Source organism: Nuphar pumila, chromosome 7 (genome assembly GCF_984573655.1).
Source record: "Nuphar pumila chromosome 7, dmNupPumi1.hap1.1, whole genome shotgun sequence".
Lineage (NCBI taxonomy): Eukaryota > Viridiplantae > Streptophyta > Magnoliopsida > Nymphaeales > Nymphaeaceae > Nuphar > Nuphar pumila.
The window spans coordinates 115,591,985-115,611,009 of NC_143255.1; the positions used below are offsets into that span (position 1 = coordinate 115,591,985).

The 19,025-nt window shown below is 38.0% G+C and overlaps 1 protein-coding gene across 1 annotated transcript; it reads right to left on the bottom strand.

The window, feature by feature from the left end:
• Nucleotides 1–9,512: 9,512 nt before the first annotated feature.
• Nucleotides 9,513–10,965, bottom strand: LOC149833058 (heat stress transcription factor B-2a-like). Its single transcript, XM_090012690.1, has 2 exons — nt 10,513–10,965; nt 9,513–10,419 (listed from the first exon to the last, which is right to left on the bottom strand). Exons 1-2 carry the CDS (start codon nt 10,759–10,761, stop codon nt 9,766–9,768), a joined length of 903 nt encoding a protein of 300 aa, XP_089868816.1. The 5' UTR covers nt 10,762–10,965; the 3' UTR covers nt 9,513–9,765.
• Between the last annotated feature and the right edge of the window lie 8,060 nt (nt 10,966–19,025).

The window sequence follows — 19,025 nt, forward strand, 5'->3', positions numbered from 1 at the left end:
TCAAAAGCTTGCTAAACGACTCACATCGGGTAGCTAAGTTTGATATTAATCTTCTAATGACTTGAATCTTTCTTTGGAGGCTTCTCAATTGTTTGAATGTTGAGGGGGCTAGAATCTCGATGTTGACTCTGATTTTAGCAAGATCAATCTCAATTCTCCTTTTTCTAACCATGAAGCTTAAGAGTTTTCTTGACTCTATACCAAAGACACATTTTTTAGGGTTCATTCTGAGCTTGTATTCACGGAGATGGTTGAAAACCCTAATGAAGCAATCTAGATTACTTTCCATGGCGTTTGACTTGACTAAAATGTCATCTGCATAAACCTCAATGCATTCATGTATATGATCATGAAAAATAACTATCATAGCTCTATGATATATTGCCCTAAGACCAAAAGTCATAACAACGTAGCAAAAAGTTTTCCTAAGTATGGTAAAAGCAATTTTTGGTTGGTCCAAAGCAGTCAATTTTATTTGATTATACCGAAAATCTATCCATGAAAGAAAACATTTCATATTCAGTTGTGTTGTCTAAAAGGCAATCTATGTTTGGAAGTGGGAGTCATCTTTGGGAGTGGCTTTATTTAGATATCTAAAATTGATGCAGACCTTAATTTTGCCATTGGGTTTCAGAACTGCAACTATGATAGCAAGTCATTCAATGAAGTCTATAGGACGAATAAAACCTACTTTCAAAAGGTCCTCTAGACTTTCCTTGACTTTAAGCCCTATCCTTTGGTCAATCTTCTTAGTTTCTATTGAACTATCTTGGCATCAGGGTATAACATAAGGTTGTGTTTGACAAGTGTTGAATCTAAATGAGACATATCTTGGAATGACCATGCAAACACAGCCTTATACTATTTTAGAAGTTTTACCACTTCTTTCTTTTCTTTGGAAATCCAAATTTTCTCTTATTTTGACTATTTTGGGTCTACTAATGTCTCCAGATTGACCTCCTTGGTTTCTTCTCCTATAATGGGTGAAGGGTTTTCTTACCTTTAAAAAATCTTCCTAAACTCGAATAGTTCAATTATATTTTCTTCTTGGTCAAGATCCTGGGTGTCTGAGTCCATAGGTGACTTTTCTAAGCTTTCTTAAAAAGGTTTTCCTATTACACTAGCTTATTTATGATTTTCAGATTTTTATTTTATTTTTTGCATTTTCAAAATTTCCCTTTTTTGGATTTTCAAAATTTTTTAATTTTTTCATAATTTTTAGATTTTTTATTTTTTTGGTTTTTGAATAAAAGGAAGCATTATTTACAAGAAAATCAGGAATAAAAAAAATTCTTTGAAATCAGAAATCTTTTTGGGATTTTTTAAATGATTATGTATAGAGATCATGTTAGGTATACTTGCTCCCGTGAAATGGTGATCGGGTTATTCGCCATGATCCTGGATAAAAATGAGATAACATTCACAATATTCATTAATTTGAAATTTTATATCACGCATTTATGAGGTTTTCCACCATACGATTTTTGAAAGTTGAAGCAATTCCCTTGACCACATTGTACTCCAGGGTTCTTCTACTCAAGGATTTCAAGTCTGAACTTATGCTCAGGGACGTAGTCTCTGAGACTTGAGACCCCTTGCTTCTTTTTCTTCCACCAATCTTCTCATCATAAAAACCAATTTTTGAATTTCTTCTTCTTCTGTCTCCTGCCTTTTTGTTTGCTCACCTACCTTGATGAAGATAACTTTTCTCTTTTTATCCCATTTTTTTCCACTTTCTTTTCTACCAATTCTTTGCCTTGAATCCGAGTGCATGTGTTTCTGGATAATTTCCTAGAATAATTGGTTCTATGATCCTGTGACGAGACTCCCAGGCCTTGAAATAGTAAATAACCATTTGTCAAAATTAACGACCACCCATTATCTGATCTTGAAGTCAAGATACAGATCTTCCTATTTGATATCCAAAACATTGACCCTACTTTCATTTTTAAAGAACTTGGCCCTTTTTTAACAACACAGCAATTTTAGTTGGTTATGTTTCTCCTAGTTTTGCTTTTTCTGACACTTCTTCTTTATCTCACATTGTTGGCATATTTGTATCATTATCTATCCTGAGCAACATGATTTGTCACACTGATGGTCGAATCATCTGCGAACACTACCACAACTTGATCGCCTCAAGGAATTTTGAGGCATTGATGATAAGTGGAGACAATTGTTTTTAGCTTATGGATCCAAGGTCTACAAAGTAATAGGTTGTAGGATGTTAGCACATTGACTACATGGAACAAAGTCTTATGGGTTATCAGACCGATGGTGATATCTAACATGATGGTCCCTTCAGTAGTTGTGGTATTCCCACCATTTTCACTTATTTGAATTCAGTGGGTTTCAAACTCCCATGTTGGTATTTCTAGTCTTTTGTCAATTAGGTTAGGGAAAATATTCATCTACTTGGCAATTTGGCATAAAGATGCACCTCACTTGGATTGTTATATACAAGGCTTTCGTGTGGGGAAAAATTGGTTTAGGACTATCTTCCTCAAAAAATTAATGTGAGAGGGAGGTTGGTCATGACTTGAGCGACTAATGCCAATAAATTCTCAGGTTCAGTGGATTGGGTACTTTAATTTTTTTGAATAATGTCATCTAATGCCTTATTATGCTCGGTAAAAGATTTGATCAAAACTAAAATAGATATATAGGCAAAAGTTTTAGAGAGTTTGATTTCAATGTCATACCTGTTCTTCTCACCGGGATTTGGTTCAGAGGATGAGGTTGAGTTCTCCTTTTGAGGTGGTAGATTCAGGCAAGGTGGTGGAGGAACACTTCTATAAGATTTTTTGGTTGATATACCCTCTCTGATCTGGTTATATTTTTAACTCTCTTTAGGTTTGACTTATGGGCCATCAGAAAAAATTTACGATAAGCTTTTTACAGTCATTTAATGGAGGTCCCATGGTAATTTTCCCATTATCTTGGTCTATCTTTTGTCCAAATATATGACATTGATTTTTTACCAAGACTCTTTCTTGCACTTGACCATACCTCAATGACAAGAATTTGGGTCCATCTTGGTATAACTTTTTCCTTATCTTCTGGGTCTACTAGGATTTTTTGAGTGACAGATGTTGTTAGAGTAGGCGCTTGGGGTTGAAAATCCTTTTTTATGAAGAGCATCCAGATGATCAAAGCATTAAAGATGAGTTGTATATGAATCCAACTCTCTAGACCCGATTCAGGATACGATACCCTAGAAGATCCAGTTTCTTTTAGACCCATTTAGGTCCAAATGGATCTTGATAGTAACTCCTTCATTTTGGCACATCTCAATTTCTGAGAATTTTGTTTTTAGCTTATCACAAATTATATTATGTGGCGATTTCATTTTTGCAAATATTGAAATAAATTTTGTATTTTTTATTTTGTTATTTTTAGATGTCAGATCTTACGGATTCGAATAGTTCTGGTGTCTGGAAAGATTATTTTAGGCACTAGAGGATGTATGAGGTATCGGGGTAGATTTTTATTTTTTAACAATTTTATTTTGCTCTAAAATGGGTTGAGATCTATTTGCATGAATTGAATCTTGGACTAGACCCAATTCATCTTAAATGAATCCATATTGGCCCCTCATGGCTGGATCAATGTAGACCTCATTTGAACTTGTTTGACCAAAGTCAAGAGTAGTATAGCTTGACTTCCAATTGGTGCATATGAAGGTAGACTTAAAGTCTCTCTAAGCCCAAGTCACCTCCAAGGTGTCCAATAGAAGGACACCTCCTTTTTTACCATCCCAAAGAAAACATTTTAAATTTGGCCTTCTCATTAGCCACTATGGAAGTGGCCTCCAACATAGCCAATGAGAGGCTATGCCACCTTTCTTCCTCCCTTAAAAGCATCCAGAAAAAAGGAGGGTTCTTCTCTCTCTTGGCTGGAAAATTTTGTTGAAGAAGAAAAGTCATGGTGGATCTTCCCTAGTCATCTCCTATATTGAGACATTTTTGTTGAAGCTTGTTGCAGCGAGACTGTGGTGTAGACCATAGACCCAGCTGGGCGTAAACTTAAGTTGAAAGTGAACCATTTGTGTGTTTGTAGTTGTTGCTTAAAATCGGTACCAACTGTTGTAGCTAGTTCATTGATCGTAGTGCCCTTGCTGAGTTAGAAGGGAGTAGATTCTTTGTTGTTCATGTTGTTTGTGTTTGCGTGAATCTTGATATTGTTGCTGGAATCTTATCTAATGACTTCTAAAATGGGTTTGATTAAACTTGCTTTAGTTTGAACTAGTTATATATCTTGTTTGATCTAAGAGGTTATCTTCTACGCATTGGATCTTGAATATAAATTTTTTTGCTGGCTTGTTTGATATTTGTGACTTTTTTTTTAATTCTGACTTGGTCTAACTGGAGTTGGGATAAGGTGAAAGGGATTTGGCATTGAAAAATATACTTTAGAAGTATTTGTATGTGCAGATTAAACAATAAACCCCTAACATTAAAATTTGAATTAAACAAAATGTGTTGTTGAATCGTGTAACACCATTCGGTTCTGTGACTGTTTGTATATCAGACACAATTGTACTAATTGAAGTATAACTCTTAATCTACTTCGTGAAAATTAGTGTATAATAGCTTGTTGGAAAGCTAACATATATGACTACATCTTATATGTTTTGAAAATTTTCTGATTCATTCATTTTAGCTATCAAAACTGGTCTAGAATTAATAAAATAGTCATTCGGGTGACTGTTAGGACTGTAACAGTCTGACCCCTTGTTTGGTTCATAACTGAGTCATTCAAACTTCAATTCAAGTGAATTAAATTTTCTAAAAATTTTATGTTAAACAAATTTATTGAATCAATTGTCTTCTTGGTCAAAAGTGTCATGTACCAGACAAAACAGTCCCACGAGTGACTATACCAGTTTGTCGTCTTGCTCAGGTAGTATCAGAGTCATACAATGTCCGATTTGAGTGATTTCAGTTTTTCTATTTTTAAAACTAAATTTTCTACAACTTTTGTGCTCTAGTCATTGATTGAATCTTTAGAAAATGATCTCATTCTGGCCTGTCTATACTGAACAATCTCAACAGACCCACCTGTGAACACCGGTCAGTTGATCTGTTGTTCATACCGTGTTTTGACCATCACTGGTCAAATTTTTGTGTTTTCATGATTATTAGAAAGGGGATTCTATCATCTATAGAATTTGTTTTGGCACTATCCTTCCATTTAGAACGCAATAGGGTTCAACCCCCCCTGTTGAAAATTGTCAGTTTTCAAGTTATCTAGTTTAGCTTCCACGTACGAGGATCTATTTAGATCTTGGATCTTGAATCTGCTTGTCGGATCCATATCATTTTGGTACAAGAGCCTCGTAGTAGGATCCATTTTAATCCTAGAGTATTCTTGGGTATGTATGTCATATCTGGGCGAATGAATGAGCATGCTCGTGGTGAGTCCAACCTCAAAAATGAGAACTGAAATCTTAGGTATGAATACCTCGACTTACAGAATCAAGTCGTGGAATTGAACCTAAAAAATTGTGATGCCTTGATAGAAAGGAAACCTCGATCCAAGCATGGTGTGCATGAATCTTGAGGATCTTATAGTCGGTATGACTCTGATCATGAGTCAGATATGTATCTACATTCGTGTCCAGGTAAAATTTTGGATTCACTTAAGGGATTCAAATATAAGTCTAGTTTTTCATATTCGAAGTTTAATTATGTGAATCCTTCGCATAAGCGACCAAGACAGGTTACCCGTTTAACCTTCTCATCTTTTAGTCTCCAACCCAAACCCACCTCAGTTAGGTCTGCTAATTCTAGAGTTAAGGTTGAGGATACCTCATATGCAAGTTGCAAGGTTGAAAAAAATACTAATTTTTATAACTTAGAACCTTAGAAAATCGAAGAAGTCATAGTGGAGAATGAGGATTTAAAAATTGGTTTAAATCTTAAGGAGTACCCGTGTGAAGTGGTTGACCGTGCATTGGATATCTTCACGAAAGAACCCTTAGAACAGCCTTTTCGTGAAATCATTGGAGATCCAATATTCGATGAGGTGGATAAAGAGAAACTCTCACCTGAAATTGAGGATGTTCATATGCGAGGGATTGTTGGCGAACCTATCTTCGATGAGGATCACGAAGATTGTCTATCCTTATACGAGGACAAACTTATTCATGACAACCCGATCTTCGAAGAATCTAATAAGGACATCAAAGAAGAAGTCTTATCTGAATGTGAAGATTTTGACAATAACCTTATGCATGTCTTTATTGATTTCATCTTCAATGAAGACGTGAAAATTAGAAAGCAAGATGTGTGTTATCGAGCAATTAGGAATTAAAAATTCTCAAGTTGAATCATTAGAAAGTCATCATAGTCCAAAATGTGAATTGAATACATTAGGCATTTTGAGTGCGAAAGCGCAAAATTTTGTTTTAGGATCATTAAGAATTAATTGAGGTTAAAAATGACTTGCATACTGCTTTGATATCTCAGGAATATTCATGCAATAGGTTTAATTTGTTGAATTTGCTACTGTGCTTCATTGTCATGATAAAAAAATATTTACATTTAATTGTTATGGTCTCCACATAAAATTTTATGGTTTGTATGACATGATATATAAAAAACTTATATGTATAGATTATCCAAATTTTGTTGAAATCATTAGATCATTCGTTCAAGGCAAATTTAATAAATATCATGTCTTAGATAATTTTGTGCTTCAAGAAAATCTTTATGAATTACATTTTGAAAAGAATATTAAGTCGTATGTTATTAATCAAACCATAAATATTTGGAAGCACAAATTTAAATATTTTCGTGCATATTCAATTATTTTTGCTTTATCTTATCAAAATTTTAATGTATTGATGATCAAAAGAATTTTGTGAAATTTACATTGCATACATAATTATCATTTTATATATATGATTTTGTTTGCATTGCATAGTTTATTTCTTATTCCTGAGAATAGATTCTATGTTGATTTTATTTTAAATTTTTACAGGGATTATGAAGCTTCGACAAGGCTCTGAGGATAAAGTCTTTTGACCTAGGAGGGGATGATGCAGGGCATCCAGATGATCAGAGCATTGAAGATGAGTTGGATGCAAATCCAACTCTCTAGACTCGATCCGGGATACAATACCCTAGAAGATTTAATTTCTTTCATACCTACTTGGGTACAAATGGATCTTCGGAGTAACTCCTTTATTTTGGCACATCTCAATTTCTGAGAATTTTGTTTTTAGCTTCTCAGAAATTACCATATGTGGGGATTCCATTTTTGCGAATATTAGAATCAATTCTGTAATTTTTTATTTTTTTTTAGGTTTAAAATCTTACAAATCAGAATAGTTCTGATATTCGATAGGATTATTTTAGGGCACTAGAGGGTGTATGGAGTATTGGGTTAGATTTTTATTTTTTAGCAATTTTATTTTGCTCTAAAATGGTTCAAGATCTATTTGCACAAATTGGATCTTGAACTAAATCCAATTCATCTTAAATGGATCCATATTGACCCCCCCCCCCCTCCCCATGGCTAGACCAATATGAACCTCATTTGAACTTGTTTGACCAAAGTCAAGAGAAGTGTAGCTTAACTTCTTATTGGTACAAATGGAAGTGGACTTAAAGTTGTTCTAAGCCCAAGTCACCTCCAAGGTGGCCAATAGAAGGACATCTCCTTCTTGACCATCCAAAAGAAAGTATTTCAAATTTGTCCTTCTCATTAGTCACTAAGGAGATAGACTCCAACATGACTAATGAGAGGCTATGCAACCTTTCTTCCTCCCTTAAAAGAGTCCAGAAAAAAGGAGGAGGGGTCTTCTCTCTCTTGGCTGGAAAATTTTGTTAAAGAAAAAAAGTCATTGTAGATCTTCCCTAGTCGTCTCCTACATTGAGACATTTTTGTTGAAGTTTGTTGTAGCCAGACCATGGTGCAGACCATAGCTCCAGTTGGGCGTGAACCTGAGTTACAAGTGAATCGTTCGTGTGTTTGTAGTTGCTGTCAAAAATCTCTACGTACCAACTATTGCATCTAGTTCTTTGGTTGTGGTGCCCTTGTCGAGTTAGAAGGGAGTAGATTCTCTTTTGTTCGCGTTTGCGTGAATCTTGATATTGTTGTTGGAACCTTATCTTGTGAGTTCTAAAATAGGTTTGATTAAACTTGCCTTAGTTTGAACTAGTTATATATCTTGTTTGATCTAAGAGGTTATCTTCTATGCATTGGATCTTGAATAGAAATTTTTTTGCTAGCTTGTTTTATATTTGTGACTTATTTTTAATCCTTGCTTGGTCTAACCAGAGTTGGGATAAGGTAGAAGGAATTTGGAATTGAAGAATATACTTTAAAAGTATTTGTCTGTGCAAGTTGAACAATAAGCCTATAATATTAAAATTTGAATTAAACAAAATATGTTGTTGAATCACGTAACACCCTTCGGTTCAGTGACTATCTCTGTATTAGACATAGTTGCACTAATCAAAGCATAACTCTTAATTTACTTCATAAAAATTAGCGCATGATAGCTTATTGAAAAGCTAAGATCTGTGGCTACAACTTATATGTTCATAAAAGTTTTTTATTCATTCGTTTTGGTTGTCAAAGTAGGTCTAAAATTGAGAAAATAGTCATTTGGGTGACTATCAGGATTGTAATAGTATGACCCCTTGTTTGGTTTGTAGTGGAGTCATCCGAACTTAGATTTAAGTGATTGTTGTTGCTTTGATTTGATAATTAAATTCTCTACAATTTTCATGTTTAACAAATTTGCTGAATCAATTATCTTCATGATCAAAAGTGTCTTGAAATAGACAAAATAATCTCATGAGTGACTGTACAATACTATACCAGTCTGCCGTCTTACTCGAGTAGTATCAGAGTCATATGACGATTTGAGTGACTTCAATTTTTTATTTTTAAAACTAAATTTTTTATAAGGTCATTGACTGAATCCTTAGAGAACGATCTTGTTTTGGCCTGTCTATACTGGACAATCCCAGACACACAATCCCAGACACCCTCCTGTGAACACCAGTCAGTTGATTTGGTGTTTCAAACCGTATTTCTATCATTAGTGGTCAGATTTTCGTGTTTTGAGAATCGTTCCATTTGAAGCACAACATGGTTCAAACACCCCCTATTGAAAATTAGTTGTTTTCAAGTTATAGCGTATCAGAAACCATTTAGATCTTGAATCATGGATTGGCCCCTTGCCAAATCCACATCACTTTTGCTTTGAACTTCTCCTTCGAGTATGAACTCTCTCCTATTTCATTTGATCCACATGACTCAGCCTGACTTTGACTCTTTTGGTAGGTTTGGATTTTACTCGGTGAGGGTGGTGATGGTGGGTTAGAGTATTCCCTTGAAAATAGGTTCTCAATGGAAAAAAAAATTATTCTTCCAAAAAGGCAAGGAGTAATTTTTGTAAGAGAGTTACAAAAAGATTAAGATTCTTGTACAGACTTATAATAAGAACCTCTAAAGTATGAGCGTGTATAGGAAGTATAAGGGAAACCATATAGATGAGACGATGAAAGCGTGTAAGAAATGGCCTATAAAAGAGTAGTCAAACCTTGAGCCCACCGGCACACATTCCTTAGATTTCTCCTGACGGTAATCGCAAAGATCGACGGCCGAAATTTTTAATGGGAAAGGGCAAATACTTTGTTTCCATCGCTTTCCGGTCTTTTATACAATTTCAGATACTACCGACGGCGTTTCGAGGAAACCGAAGGGATGCACGTCCCAGATTCACCCTCGTTTTCTGGCCGGTACGCTTCAGTTACTATGGCTGACTGGACATCGATACCGGAGCCACGAAGGTTGCGGTTCCGGACCCAACAGCTCAAATTTGACCTCCGCCACCGCCTGGCTCCGATCCGATTCTTCCCTGGCACGCTTCCTCATCCGTATCGGGACGCCGAATAGTCTCGGGCTCGTCGCATCCTCTTGCTCCTCTGCACCGTTCCCCGGCGTCTCCTTCTCCTCCTCCGCCTCCTCCTCCTCATCCTCTGTCTTCGGTTTCCGCCGGCCGGGGGTCTTCTCCGGGAAGATCTCTACCGGATTGCCGGCGGCGGTTAACGTCAACCCGTTCTCCCACCGGTTGGCGTAATTCGCCATGAGGGCGAAGATGTTGCTGCAGAGGCCCTTCATCTGGCTGAGCTCCTGCATCAGGCGGAAGTTCTCTTTCCTCAGCTTCTCGCTCTCCTCCAAGAGCTCCGCCGCGGTGGCGCCGTTCTCGGGGCACGCGATCTTCATCGTTACGGCCGCCGGGGAGCTCGGCGAGGCCGCCGGCTTCTCGTCGGAGTTCATCGGTGAATTCTCCAGCTGGGTGTTCTTCCGGCGGTGTATCTCGCACAGCATCCTCTTCTCGCCCCTCCGGAACCAATCGTTAGAGAATTCCCACCGGTCGGGAACGATCTTCCGAAAACCCTAGGGAAAATTAAGAGGGAGAAAACCCGAAAAAAGATTAGGAAGCGACGCGCGTACATACGGCGATCATACGGATCCGTACACGATACTTACGTACGTATTCAGCTGCCGCACGAAGCTGGAGAAGTTGTTGTGCTTGAAATATTTGGGGAGGACGTCGCGGGCGAACTCCGCCGGGCGCCACACGATGAACGTCGACCCGTCGTCGTTCCACGAGATCACGTTGTCCACCGACGAATCGTCGACGAGCTGGTACGTCTTCGCCAGGAAGGGCGTCGGCAGCGACCTGTAAGCATCTCCGCCGACCGTCGCCTCGCAGTTGTTCTCCGTCTGAGAAACCATGCCCGCCTTGCAAAAAGAGATCTCCGGCTGGATCCCGGCGGAATATCTGAAGAACAACGGCGAATTACTAAAAAGCAAAATGGAATGAGATCGGGATCTCTTATCTCAAGACAAAAAAGACCGCTTCCTTCAGAAATTTCAGTCGGAAAATTGTCAAGAATCTCGCCGGACGCAAAGGGCGTTTCCGTTCTAGAAGGCGAACGTCGGACGAAGATATAAGAAGGATGGCAGAGAAAGAAAAGGCCAAAAAAGGGAGCAAAAGGGTGGCCGTAAGGCAACGACGCATCGAGAAAGACAGCTAAGAATAGAACCTCCCGTCGCATTTCGAGAAGCTTCCTCCGAGACGGCTCCTCGTCGCTTGTCCACGTGTTCGGATCCATGTGAGCCTCTTTTAGGTATGGTTCTAGATCCTCCCATTCATATACGTATCAGAGGCACCTTCTCGCATCCGAGACGAGTCGTCCGTCCTCTTCAAATGTGACAAGACAGGGACAAGACCAAGCCTAGTGAGTCCGCTTCGGTCAGAGCTGGCTGGTGAAGTGGGTCCCGGCTTTAGCAATAAATTAGGTCCCATTTTGCAAGTATTTGCCAAAATCTTAAGAATTTCGCAAAAAAAATTGTAATATTCTGGCTGCAGTTTCAAGCGTTTAGTGTATTGCAATTTATTAAAAAAAATGCGATTTAATCATTTAAAAGGATACATCTTAGTTTTTATAATAATATTTCTGTTTGATAAAAAAAAATACTCACTAAAAATAGCTTTTATTTTATTTTTTGTTTCTTTTCTGTAATGTTTATTTATTTTTTTATATTTTTCATTAAAAATGGAAGAAACTAATAATAATGTGAAAAATCTCACGAAAAATTCACAGCCAAATAAGCTTGATAATGGAGTGTATATATATATATATATATGTGTGTCCTTTTTCCACGAAGTTGAAAGAGCCTAAGATATTCCACTAACCGTATCGATCGAATTTGGTCCGAGCGACTCGGCCTTGGCAACTCAGGCTCTCCATAATGAGCCGAGTCGAATTGGTGGATGACTGAGAATGGTGATAGTCTGTCGAGACGGTTCCTCAAAATGGCTTGGTGTGTAGTTTCTAGAGTTTTCGAGTTGGGTATAATATTTGTAGTTTTGTAGCATAAAAACAATACTGATTTGGAGCCTTCCAAATTGGCCCAACATAGCCACCTCCAATGAGATCGGTCCCACTTTTTTAATGTCATTTAACCAGACTGACTTAACCTTTAAATTTTGGAGTTAAATTGATTGGATCGGATACAGTTCGGCGCCTGCAGATATTTATTTAATGTAAATTAGTCTGTTATAATCATATTTGGAGCCGGATACATATCTTGTTTAAGAAATCCTTTATAAGATCAGGTAGTACCGTGACATTATCATATCTATGAATTTGCTTATGGATTCTGAATGATTGGATATTTCTGGATCTTTGTTCGAACTGGAATCCAAATTCCAACAATAAGCTTGATCATTTAGCTAATTATCGGATCCGAAGCAAGTCGGCGGACAGAATTGGTTGTTTCTAGCTGGCTGTTTGCCTCTCCGCTTCTTGTTTTCATCGGTTTGTAATTTTTACCAAAAATGTACGAGATTTCTTGATTTTCTGGTCATTTGACCTGGGCTGTTCATGAATGGGTCGCACTATTGTGGGTCTAGAACTTGGCACCGAATTGGATGCAATCATAAAGTTATAAGGAGTCTTGTTCATCGGATCCGGATCAACACGAGATCCAAAGGGTTTAGTCTCTTTCCAAAAGGAGATCCACAAAGACACCAGCACACCCGGATAGAGTCGACTCTCAGTATAAGGGGGGTTCATCACCACAATCCTGCCTTACGTGGCCCACCTCTGAAAGCTACGGCCGTGGGACAGTATGGTTTGATGCGGGGTCTTCAACTCAACACCTTCACAACCAACCCGCTGGCCACGCGAGGCTACTTTTGGTTTTCTTTATTTGGTGTAGGTATGTGCTTGATACGTTAGGGCGTATTTGAGGGATAAATGCAACTATGTTTCAGACAAAGGAAAAAAGTGGTAAAGTAGCAAAGGCAGTCTGATACGCTGAAAGTGAAAACAGTAGGAATCAAAGGACTGCTTGCAAATTGTGTTGGTGGCTTGGGGCAGATAAGCCTCTGATGGGTGTAGGCCCACATGCACTACTTTGCACAGTTCAACTCCGAATTTGCTAGTTGCAGTCAATTAAAGCAGCATAAAATTTGGCGATATCCAAGTCATACTGTAAAAAGCAAATACACTGAACCTCACTGAATTTCCTTCAAGATTCAAAGACAAGTTATAAGGTATGAGAATGAGAATTCATAGCTTTTGTACTTTATTGGTAGTAAAAGGGATGTCCTTTTGTGTGTGTGTGTGTGCGTGTGTGTGTGCACACAGAAAACATCGAATACAGATGCAGTTGGAGAGCATACCTGAGGCTGCCATTGAACTATCGGATGATGGCTGGTGGTGGAAGTCGGACGAGCTTCGCTCCTCAGCCGGACTGCTGCCCTCCAATGAGTGCAGGCTCCCTTTAGCAATCAGTGAGCATGATCACTCTTTCCTCTTAATGGAAAAATACTGAATGGAAAGGTAAAGTCTATCGACCTTTTTCCTTTTTGTTTTTTCTTTGAATTTCACTTGTTTTCATGTACAGGGTCGCTCATACATGCCCTATTTTATAGCCGCAACAGAGGATCGGTTTGTGTAACCATTCCCTCTCTTGATTTTGTGCAGGTTTATCGGAAGGAACACATGTATCGAGAGGTTATCCACATCGCGGGTAATTGTCACTCACCATGGTTTATCCTAACATTCTCCCACTTGTTCTGACGATAAACCCTTGACCAGAAAACTTTATAGGAATGACTTGATGAATAGATTGGCCATTACAATCTATTCTATAGATCCTTAGTTGAATCTCTAATCCTTATGAGATTGACAACAAACAAATAATAATGAGAATCAATGAACTGAATGTGATCACTTTATTTATGCATATGTCAAAAATAGTTTAACAAGCTCATTCGCAATACATGTTCGGAATATAATCTCGGTGCTAGCAATTTAGTAAGAAGATCAACAATCATTTCTTTGGTACCAATATTAATAATATGCACTAGATGATTATTTATCCTTTCTTTAACAATAAAGTACTTTAATTCTATATGCTTACATGATGCAGTACTTTTATTGTTGTTCGAAAAGGATACTGCAACTCATTATCACAGTAGACCATCAGTGATTTCTCAATGAAATCGACCACCTTTAACTGTGATATGAAGTTCTTCAACCATATAGCGTTTGTTTGGACTCTCAGTGTTGGGATGGGCGTTTGTGTATTTGGTAGTCCCGAGGTAAAATCTTGGGTGCCATCGTAGCACTTTTCCACCATGGTACTTGGATTAATGTTTGTTTAATCCATGGCAGAAAAGGGGGAGAAAGAGATGTCAACTCCGCAATTTCTCAAGAAAACTACATGAAACAAATGGGTTCTAAAAGGGTGCTTGTTACATTCTCACTCACTCAAGGGAAGCCTCTTTCTTTTGAAATGACCACTTTGGAGAGAAAGTGCTTCCTCAAGAGGGAGGTATGAAACCATTTTGACAGAAAAGATACTTTTTTGCATGTATCTTCCCTATAGACATGTTTATTGAATCCTTTGAAATAAAGAGGCCTTATTTCTTATGAAACAAAATCTTTTTCTTAAGAAAGGGCATGAAACAAGCATATTTTCTTAGGAAAGGGAATAAAGTTAAGAAAAATAAAACATTGGTAGTTTTGATAAGGAGAGTCGTGGTACTACCTATTAATCCAGCATATCTTGTAGCAGATACTCTAGTAACTATGATTGATGTTTTTTTTACTCGGAGAAACCGCCTCAGATGCAGAGACCTAGCCACGTTGGCTCAGCCTGCTGTACTTACGGTCTTTGTCCATGTCAGCGTAAAACTCAGAGGGCTTACCCCTTGACCCCAGGGAGTCGCCAAGCTTTGGCTTACACAGGAGGTTGACGCCTATGGGATTTGAACCTAAACTGTGTCTGTCAAACGGTCTAGGCCCCATCCCACTACGCCAAACCCCTTGGGTCTAATTATGATTGATGTTGTCAGTAAAACAAGTGCATTATCCATTTGTTACCGGCATGCTTTTAATGAGATTTGAGTGTCCAGGTTGCCTTTCGAAGAATGGCAAGACTACTAGTCAAGATTGCACAACTAAAGCCATGCAGAATCTGCATTTAAAAACATTCAACGGAGCACTTTAGGGATCACTAAATAAATCAATATCGCATCCCATGAGCCAATCACCTCTGAAAAAGTAATATGGATGGCATTGCTTGGTGCAATTGTAAAGTGCTCGGGCTGCTAGTGAGAGATCATGGATTTGAGTTTTGATCTCAGCCACTTCTTCCAAAAGGCATATGGTTAGGTCCATCCCTATTCTCTAACCCGACCCTCCTAACACCCTTGAACGAGCTGTATGGATCCCATCATTTGACATATGATGAGACTCATCCAACACTCAATCCTAGCTATCCAATCAATGGTTACGATTAGTCTGCATTCTCATCTCGATGTCGATCGATCTTAACCATCTCTATGCATAAGATGGATGGCTAGGATCAACATAGGATCCTTTGTATCATATGTCAAAGGATAGGTTCCTTTTGGCCCTAGAATATGGGAGCACAATGGGCATGCCATTTTTTTTTTAATTTACTATAGTAAACATACAATGAATAATTGCAAAATGACGGCATTTACTTGAATCATCCTATACAGTGCATACTCTACTGAATATGCCATAAAGCTTGCTTGATTTCTTGTCTTGATACTACTTTATCACTTGATATCCTTCACTGATTATTAACAACATTATAAGGTTCAATAATGGCAGGTTGAGGTTGAGTTGGTTCTAAAAAAATTATGGTGATTACAGGTGAAGTGGAGAAAATTCTTGCCATGGAAAAGAATATCAACAAGTAAAGAAGGCAAAGAAATTTGTGGGCCCACAAGATTCATCAAAAGACCAAGTGGGGCCTGCCAAATTTTTTGTTTATTGTGTGTTTTTTTTTATTTATAATCTGAAAAAACCGCACCCGGCATGAAGACCTGATCGCACTGCCTCAGCCTTCTTTACCTACGATCGTCGTGCCGCGGCGATAAACTCTGAGGCAAGAAACCAGGAACTATCGTGTTTGTATTTTGATTTATCAGACAAACGCTACTCACTAAACTTGTTTCGTCATCACCCCCAACTCTGCAGGTTGTGCCTCAAAGTTTCAGCAATGCATGCGGGTACTGGGCGAGGAGGTGCACCTTAAGACACAACTAGGTCCTATCTATCTGGTTCGAACCATGACCTGTTTCTACTGGTTGGACAACGTAAAAGTTTGGCATATTATGATCTATGTAGTCTTGACTTTCTGTGGTTATTGTTTTACATCATCTTGGAATGGACCAGCAGAGAAAAATCTTGTTCGTCTAACATCTCAACTTAGTGAGAAGGAACTTGTCAGGTTTTATTAATCCTCATTAGTTTAAAAAAAAAAACTAATGAAATAATCTCTTCATAACACATTTCATTGGTAGGATCTGTCAGTGCATGTCTCCCTGTGGTGGGACGTTGCAGGTTCAAAACCCCAGTAATACATTTTGAATAATAACTGGTGAGGGTCTGCCTAACCCCAGCTTGTCTTTAAAAAAAAAAAGAGGGATTGGACTGTTAGGCCCAAGATTGGAGCCCACCACAAATCTAGTTTTGTAATTTTTTCTTTGTACCGGCTAGGGTTTTATCTCTTTCATCATATATATATATATATATATATATATATATATATATATATATATATATATATATATATATATATATATATATATATATATAATTGTGTCATTTGAGAGTTTGGTATGAGAGTTTCGGGTGTATTGGAGATTAGGGTTTTTAGAGCTCGGTATCTCGCCGCTCTATTTTCTCATATCTTGTTAGTGTATTTTTACTCTTCTTTTCGCCTCTTGATATAGGCTTGAGTGTTGAACCACGTAAATCTTGTATCTCTTATTTTCTTTCTTCTTTCTATCTTGTGATTTGCTTAGTTTTTTTTATTATAGTTGGCATAACAATGATAATGACCTTTCTACAATTTCAACTAAACAAGATCTTGAACTCATATAGATCGTTTTTACAAAGGTCAACCAAGTGTTTAATTTTTTAGTAAATGGATCAGGTGCAATTACATTGCAAATTTTTTGTGTTGCTGCGTGTCAGTTGTGGAGCCCAACATGATCGCGGCCTTGTTTGCATGCGCTTGTGGGCCCCACATAAAAGGTGTGGGGTTTGGTGTCATTCTACGGAAAACCCCTCCTTTCCGTTTTATGCAAACAGGCCCTTAGTATCCCTTCCTCTTATAAAATCCTTGGATAGATTTTCCATGGAACTTCTACATAAGCATTGGAGACATTACTCTATTTTGGTCCACCATATTAAGTGCTACAAAAATGGTCTATTTCTATTATCATTTTTGCTTCGACAAGCTCGAACAACTTTGAGTTCCTGATTTGTAGAATTTTTTATTTAAATTTTATATATAGAGAGATTAATTTTTAAAAGTTGAGAATTCATGGGACCAGATGGCAATCCAAACAGGCCAAATGAAGGGGTGAGGTTTGGTCCATAGTTATAGTTACGGGAAGCTTCTTATTACATGGAGAAACTTGTTTCCTCAGAAGCAAGAAACTCCTTGCTTTTCCACAAGGAGAGGAAGCTTTGATAAACCCAACAACAACTACGCCTTCATCCCAAAACAATTGGGGTCAGCGATATGAACCAAAAAAGAAATTCATTTTGGGTCTTCCACATGAATCCTTTTCCTCCAATCATTTCTATCCAACGCCATGTCCTCGGTGAGGTTCAAAGCATTCATATCCTTTCCTATCATCTCCATCCAAGTCTTCCTAGGCCTACCCCGACCTCTTTTAACTAATATATTTTCCCATTTCTCCAACCTTCTAACTGGAGCATCATTAGGCCTTCGCCGAATATGTCCAAACCACCGTAAACGATTCTCTCGCATCTTATTTTCAATGGGTGCAACACCTACCTTCTTACGTATCTCTTCGTTCCGAATCTTATCTTTTATTGTATTTCCACACATCCATCTAAGCATCCGCATCTCAGCTACACTCATTTTTTGAATATGATGTCTCTTGGCAGCCCAACATTCCGTATCATATAGTAAAGCGGGTCTAATAGTCGTCCTATAAAACTTTCCCTTCAACCGCAATGGCATTCTACGATCGCACAGCACTCCAATAGCACTTTTCCATTTCATCCACCCAACCTTTATCCTATGATTTACATCTCCATCAATTTCTCCATACTTTTGAATGATGGATCCCAAATATTTGAAATAATCATTCACCGGTATATCTTGCTCACCAAGCTTCACTACACTCCCATCACTACTTCGTTGCTTACTAAACCGACATTCCATATATTCAGTCTTACTCTTACTCAACTTAAAACCTCTAGCTTCCAATGTCTGTCTCCATAATTCTAACTTAGCATTACCCCAGCTCTAGACTCATCAATCAAAACAATATCATCAGCAAACAACATACACCACGGTACATTTTCTTGAATTGATCTCGTAAGCTCATCCATCACTATCGCAAATAGGAAAGGGCTTAAAGCAGATCCTTGATGTAACCCAACCGTTATCGGAAAATTGGTTGACACCCCTCCACAAGTGCGGACATTGGTTACTACTCCTTCATACATATCTTTAATTATACTAATGTACTTGAGAGAAACACCTTTCTTCATCATTGTCCACTAGAGAACGTCCCTAGGTACTCTATCGTATGCCTTCTCTAAATCAATAAAAACCATATGCAAATCTTTGTTCCTCTCTCTATATCTTTCAATAAGTTGTCTAAGAAGATGTATAGCTTCCATAGTTGATCTTCCAGGCATAAAACCAAATTAATTCTCCGATATCATGACAACCTTCCTCAACCTAGACTCAATCACCCTCTCCCAAAGTTTCATAGTATGACTCATGAGTTTTATACCACGATAGTTTGTGCAATCTTGTATATCACCCTTATTCTTATATAAAGGCACCAAAGTACTCTTCCTCCACTCATTAGGCATCTTATTTGTTCGCCAAATCAAGTTAAAAAGATTTGTCAACCATTCTAAACCTTTCTCTCCCAAGCATTTCCAAGCCTCGAT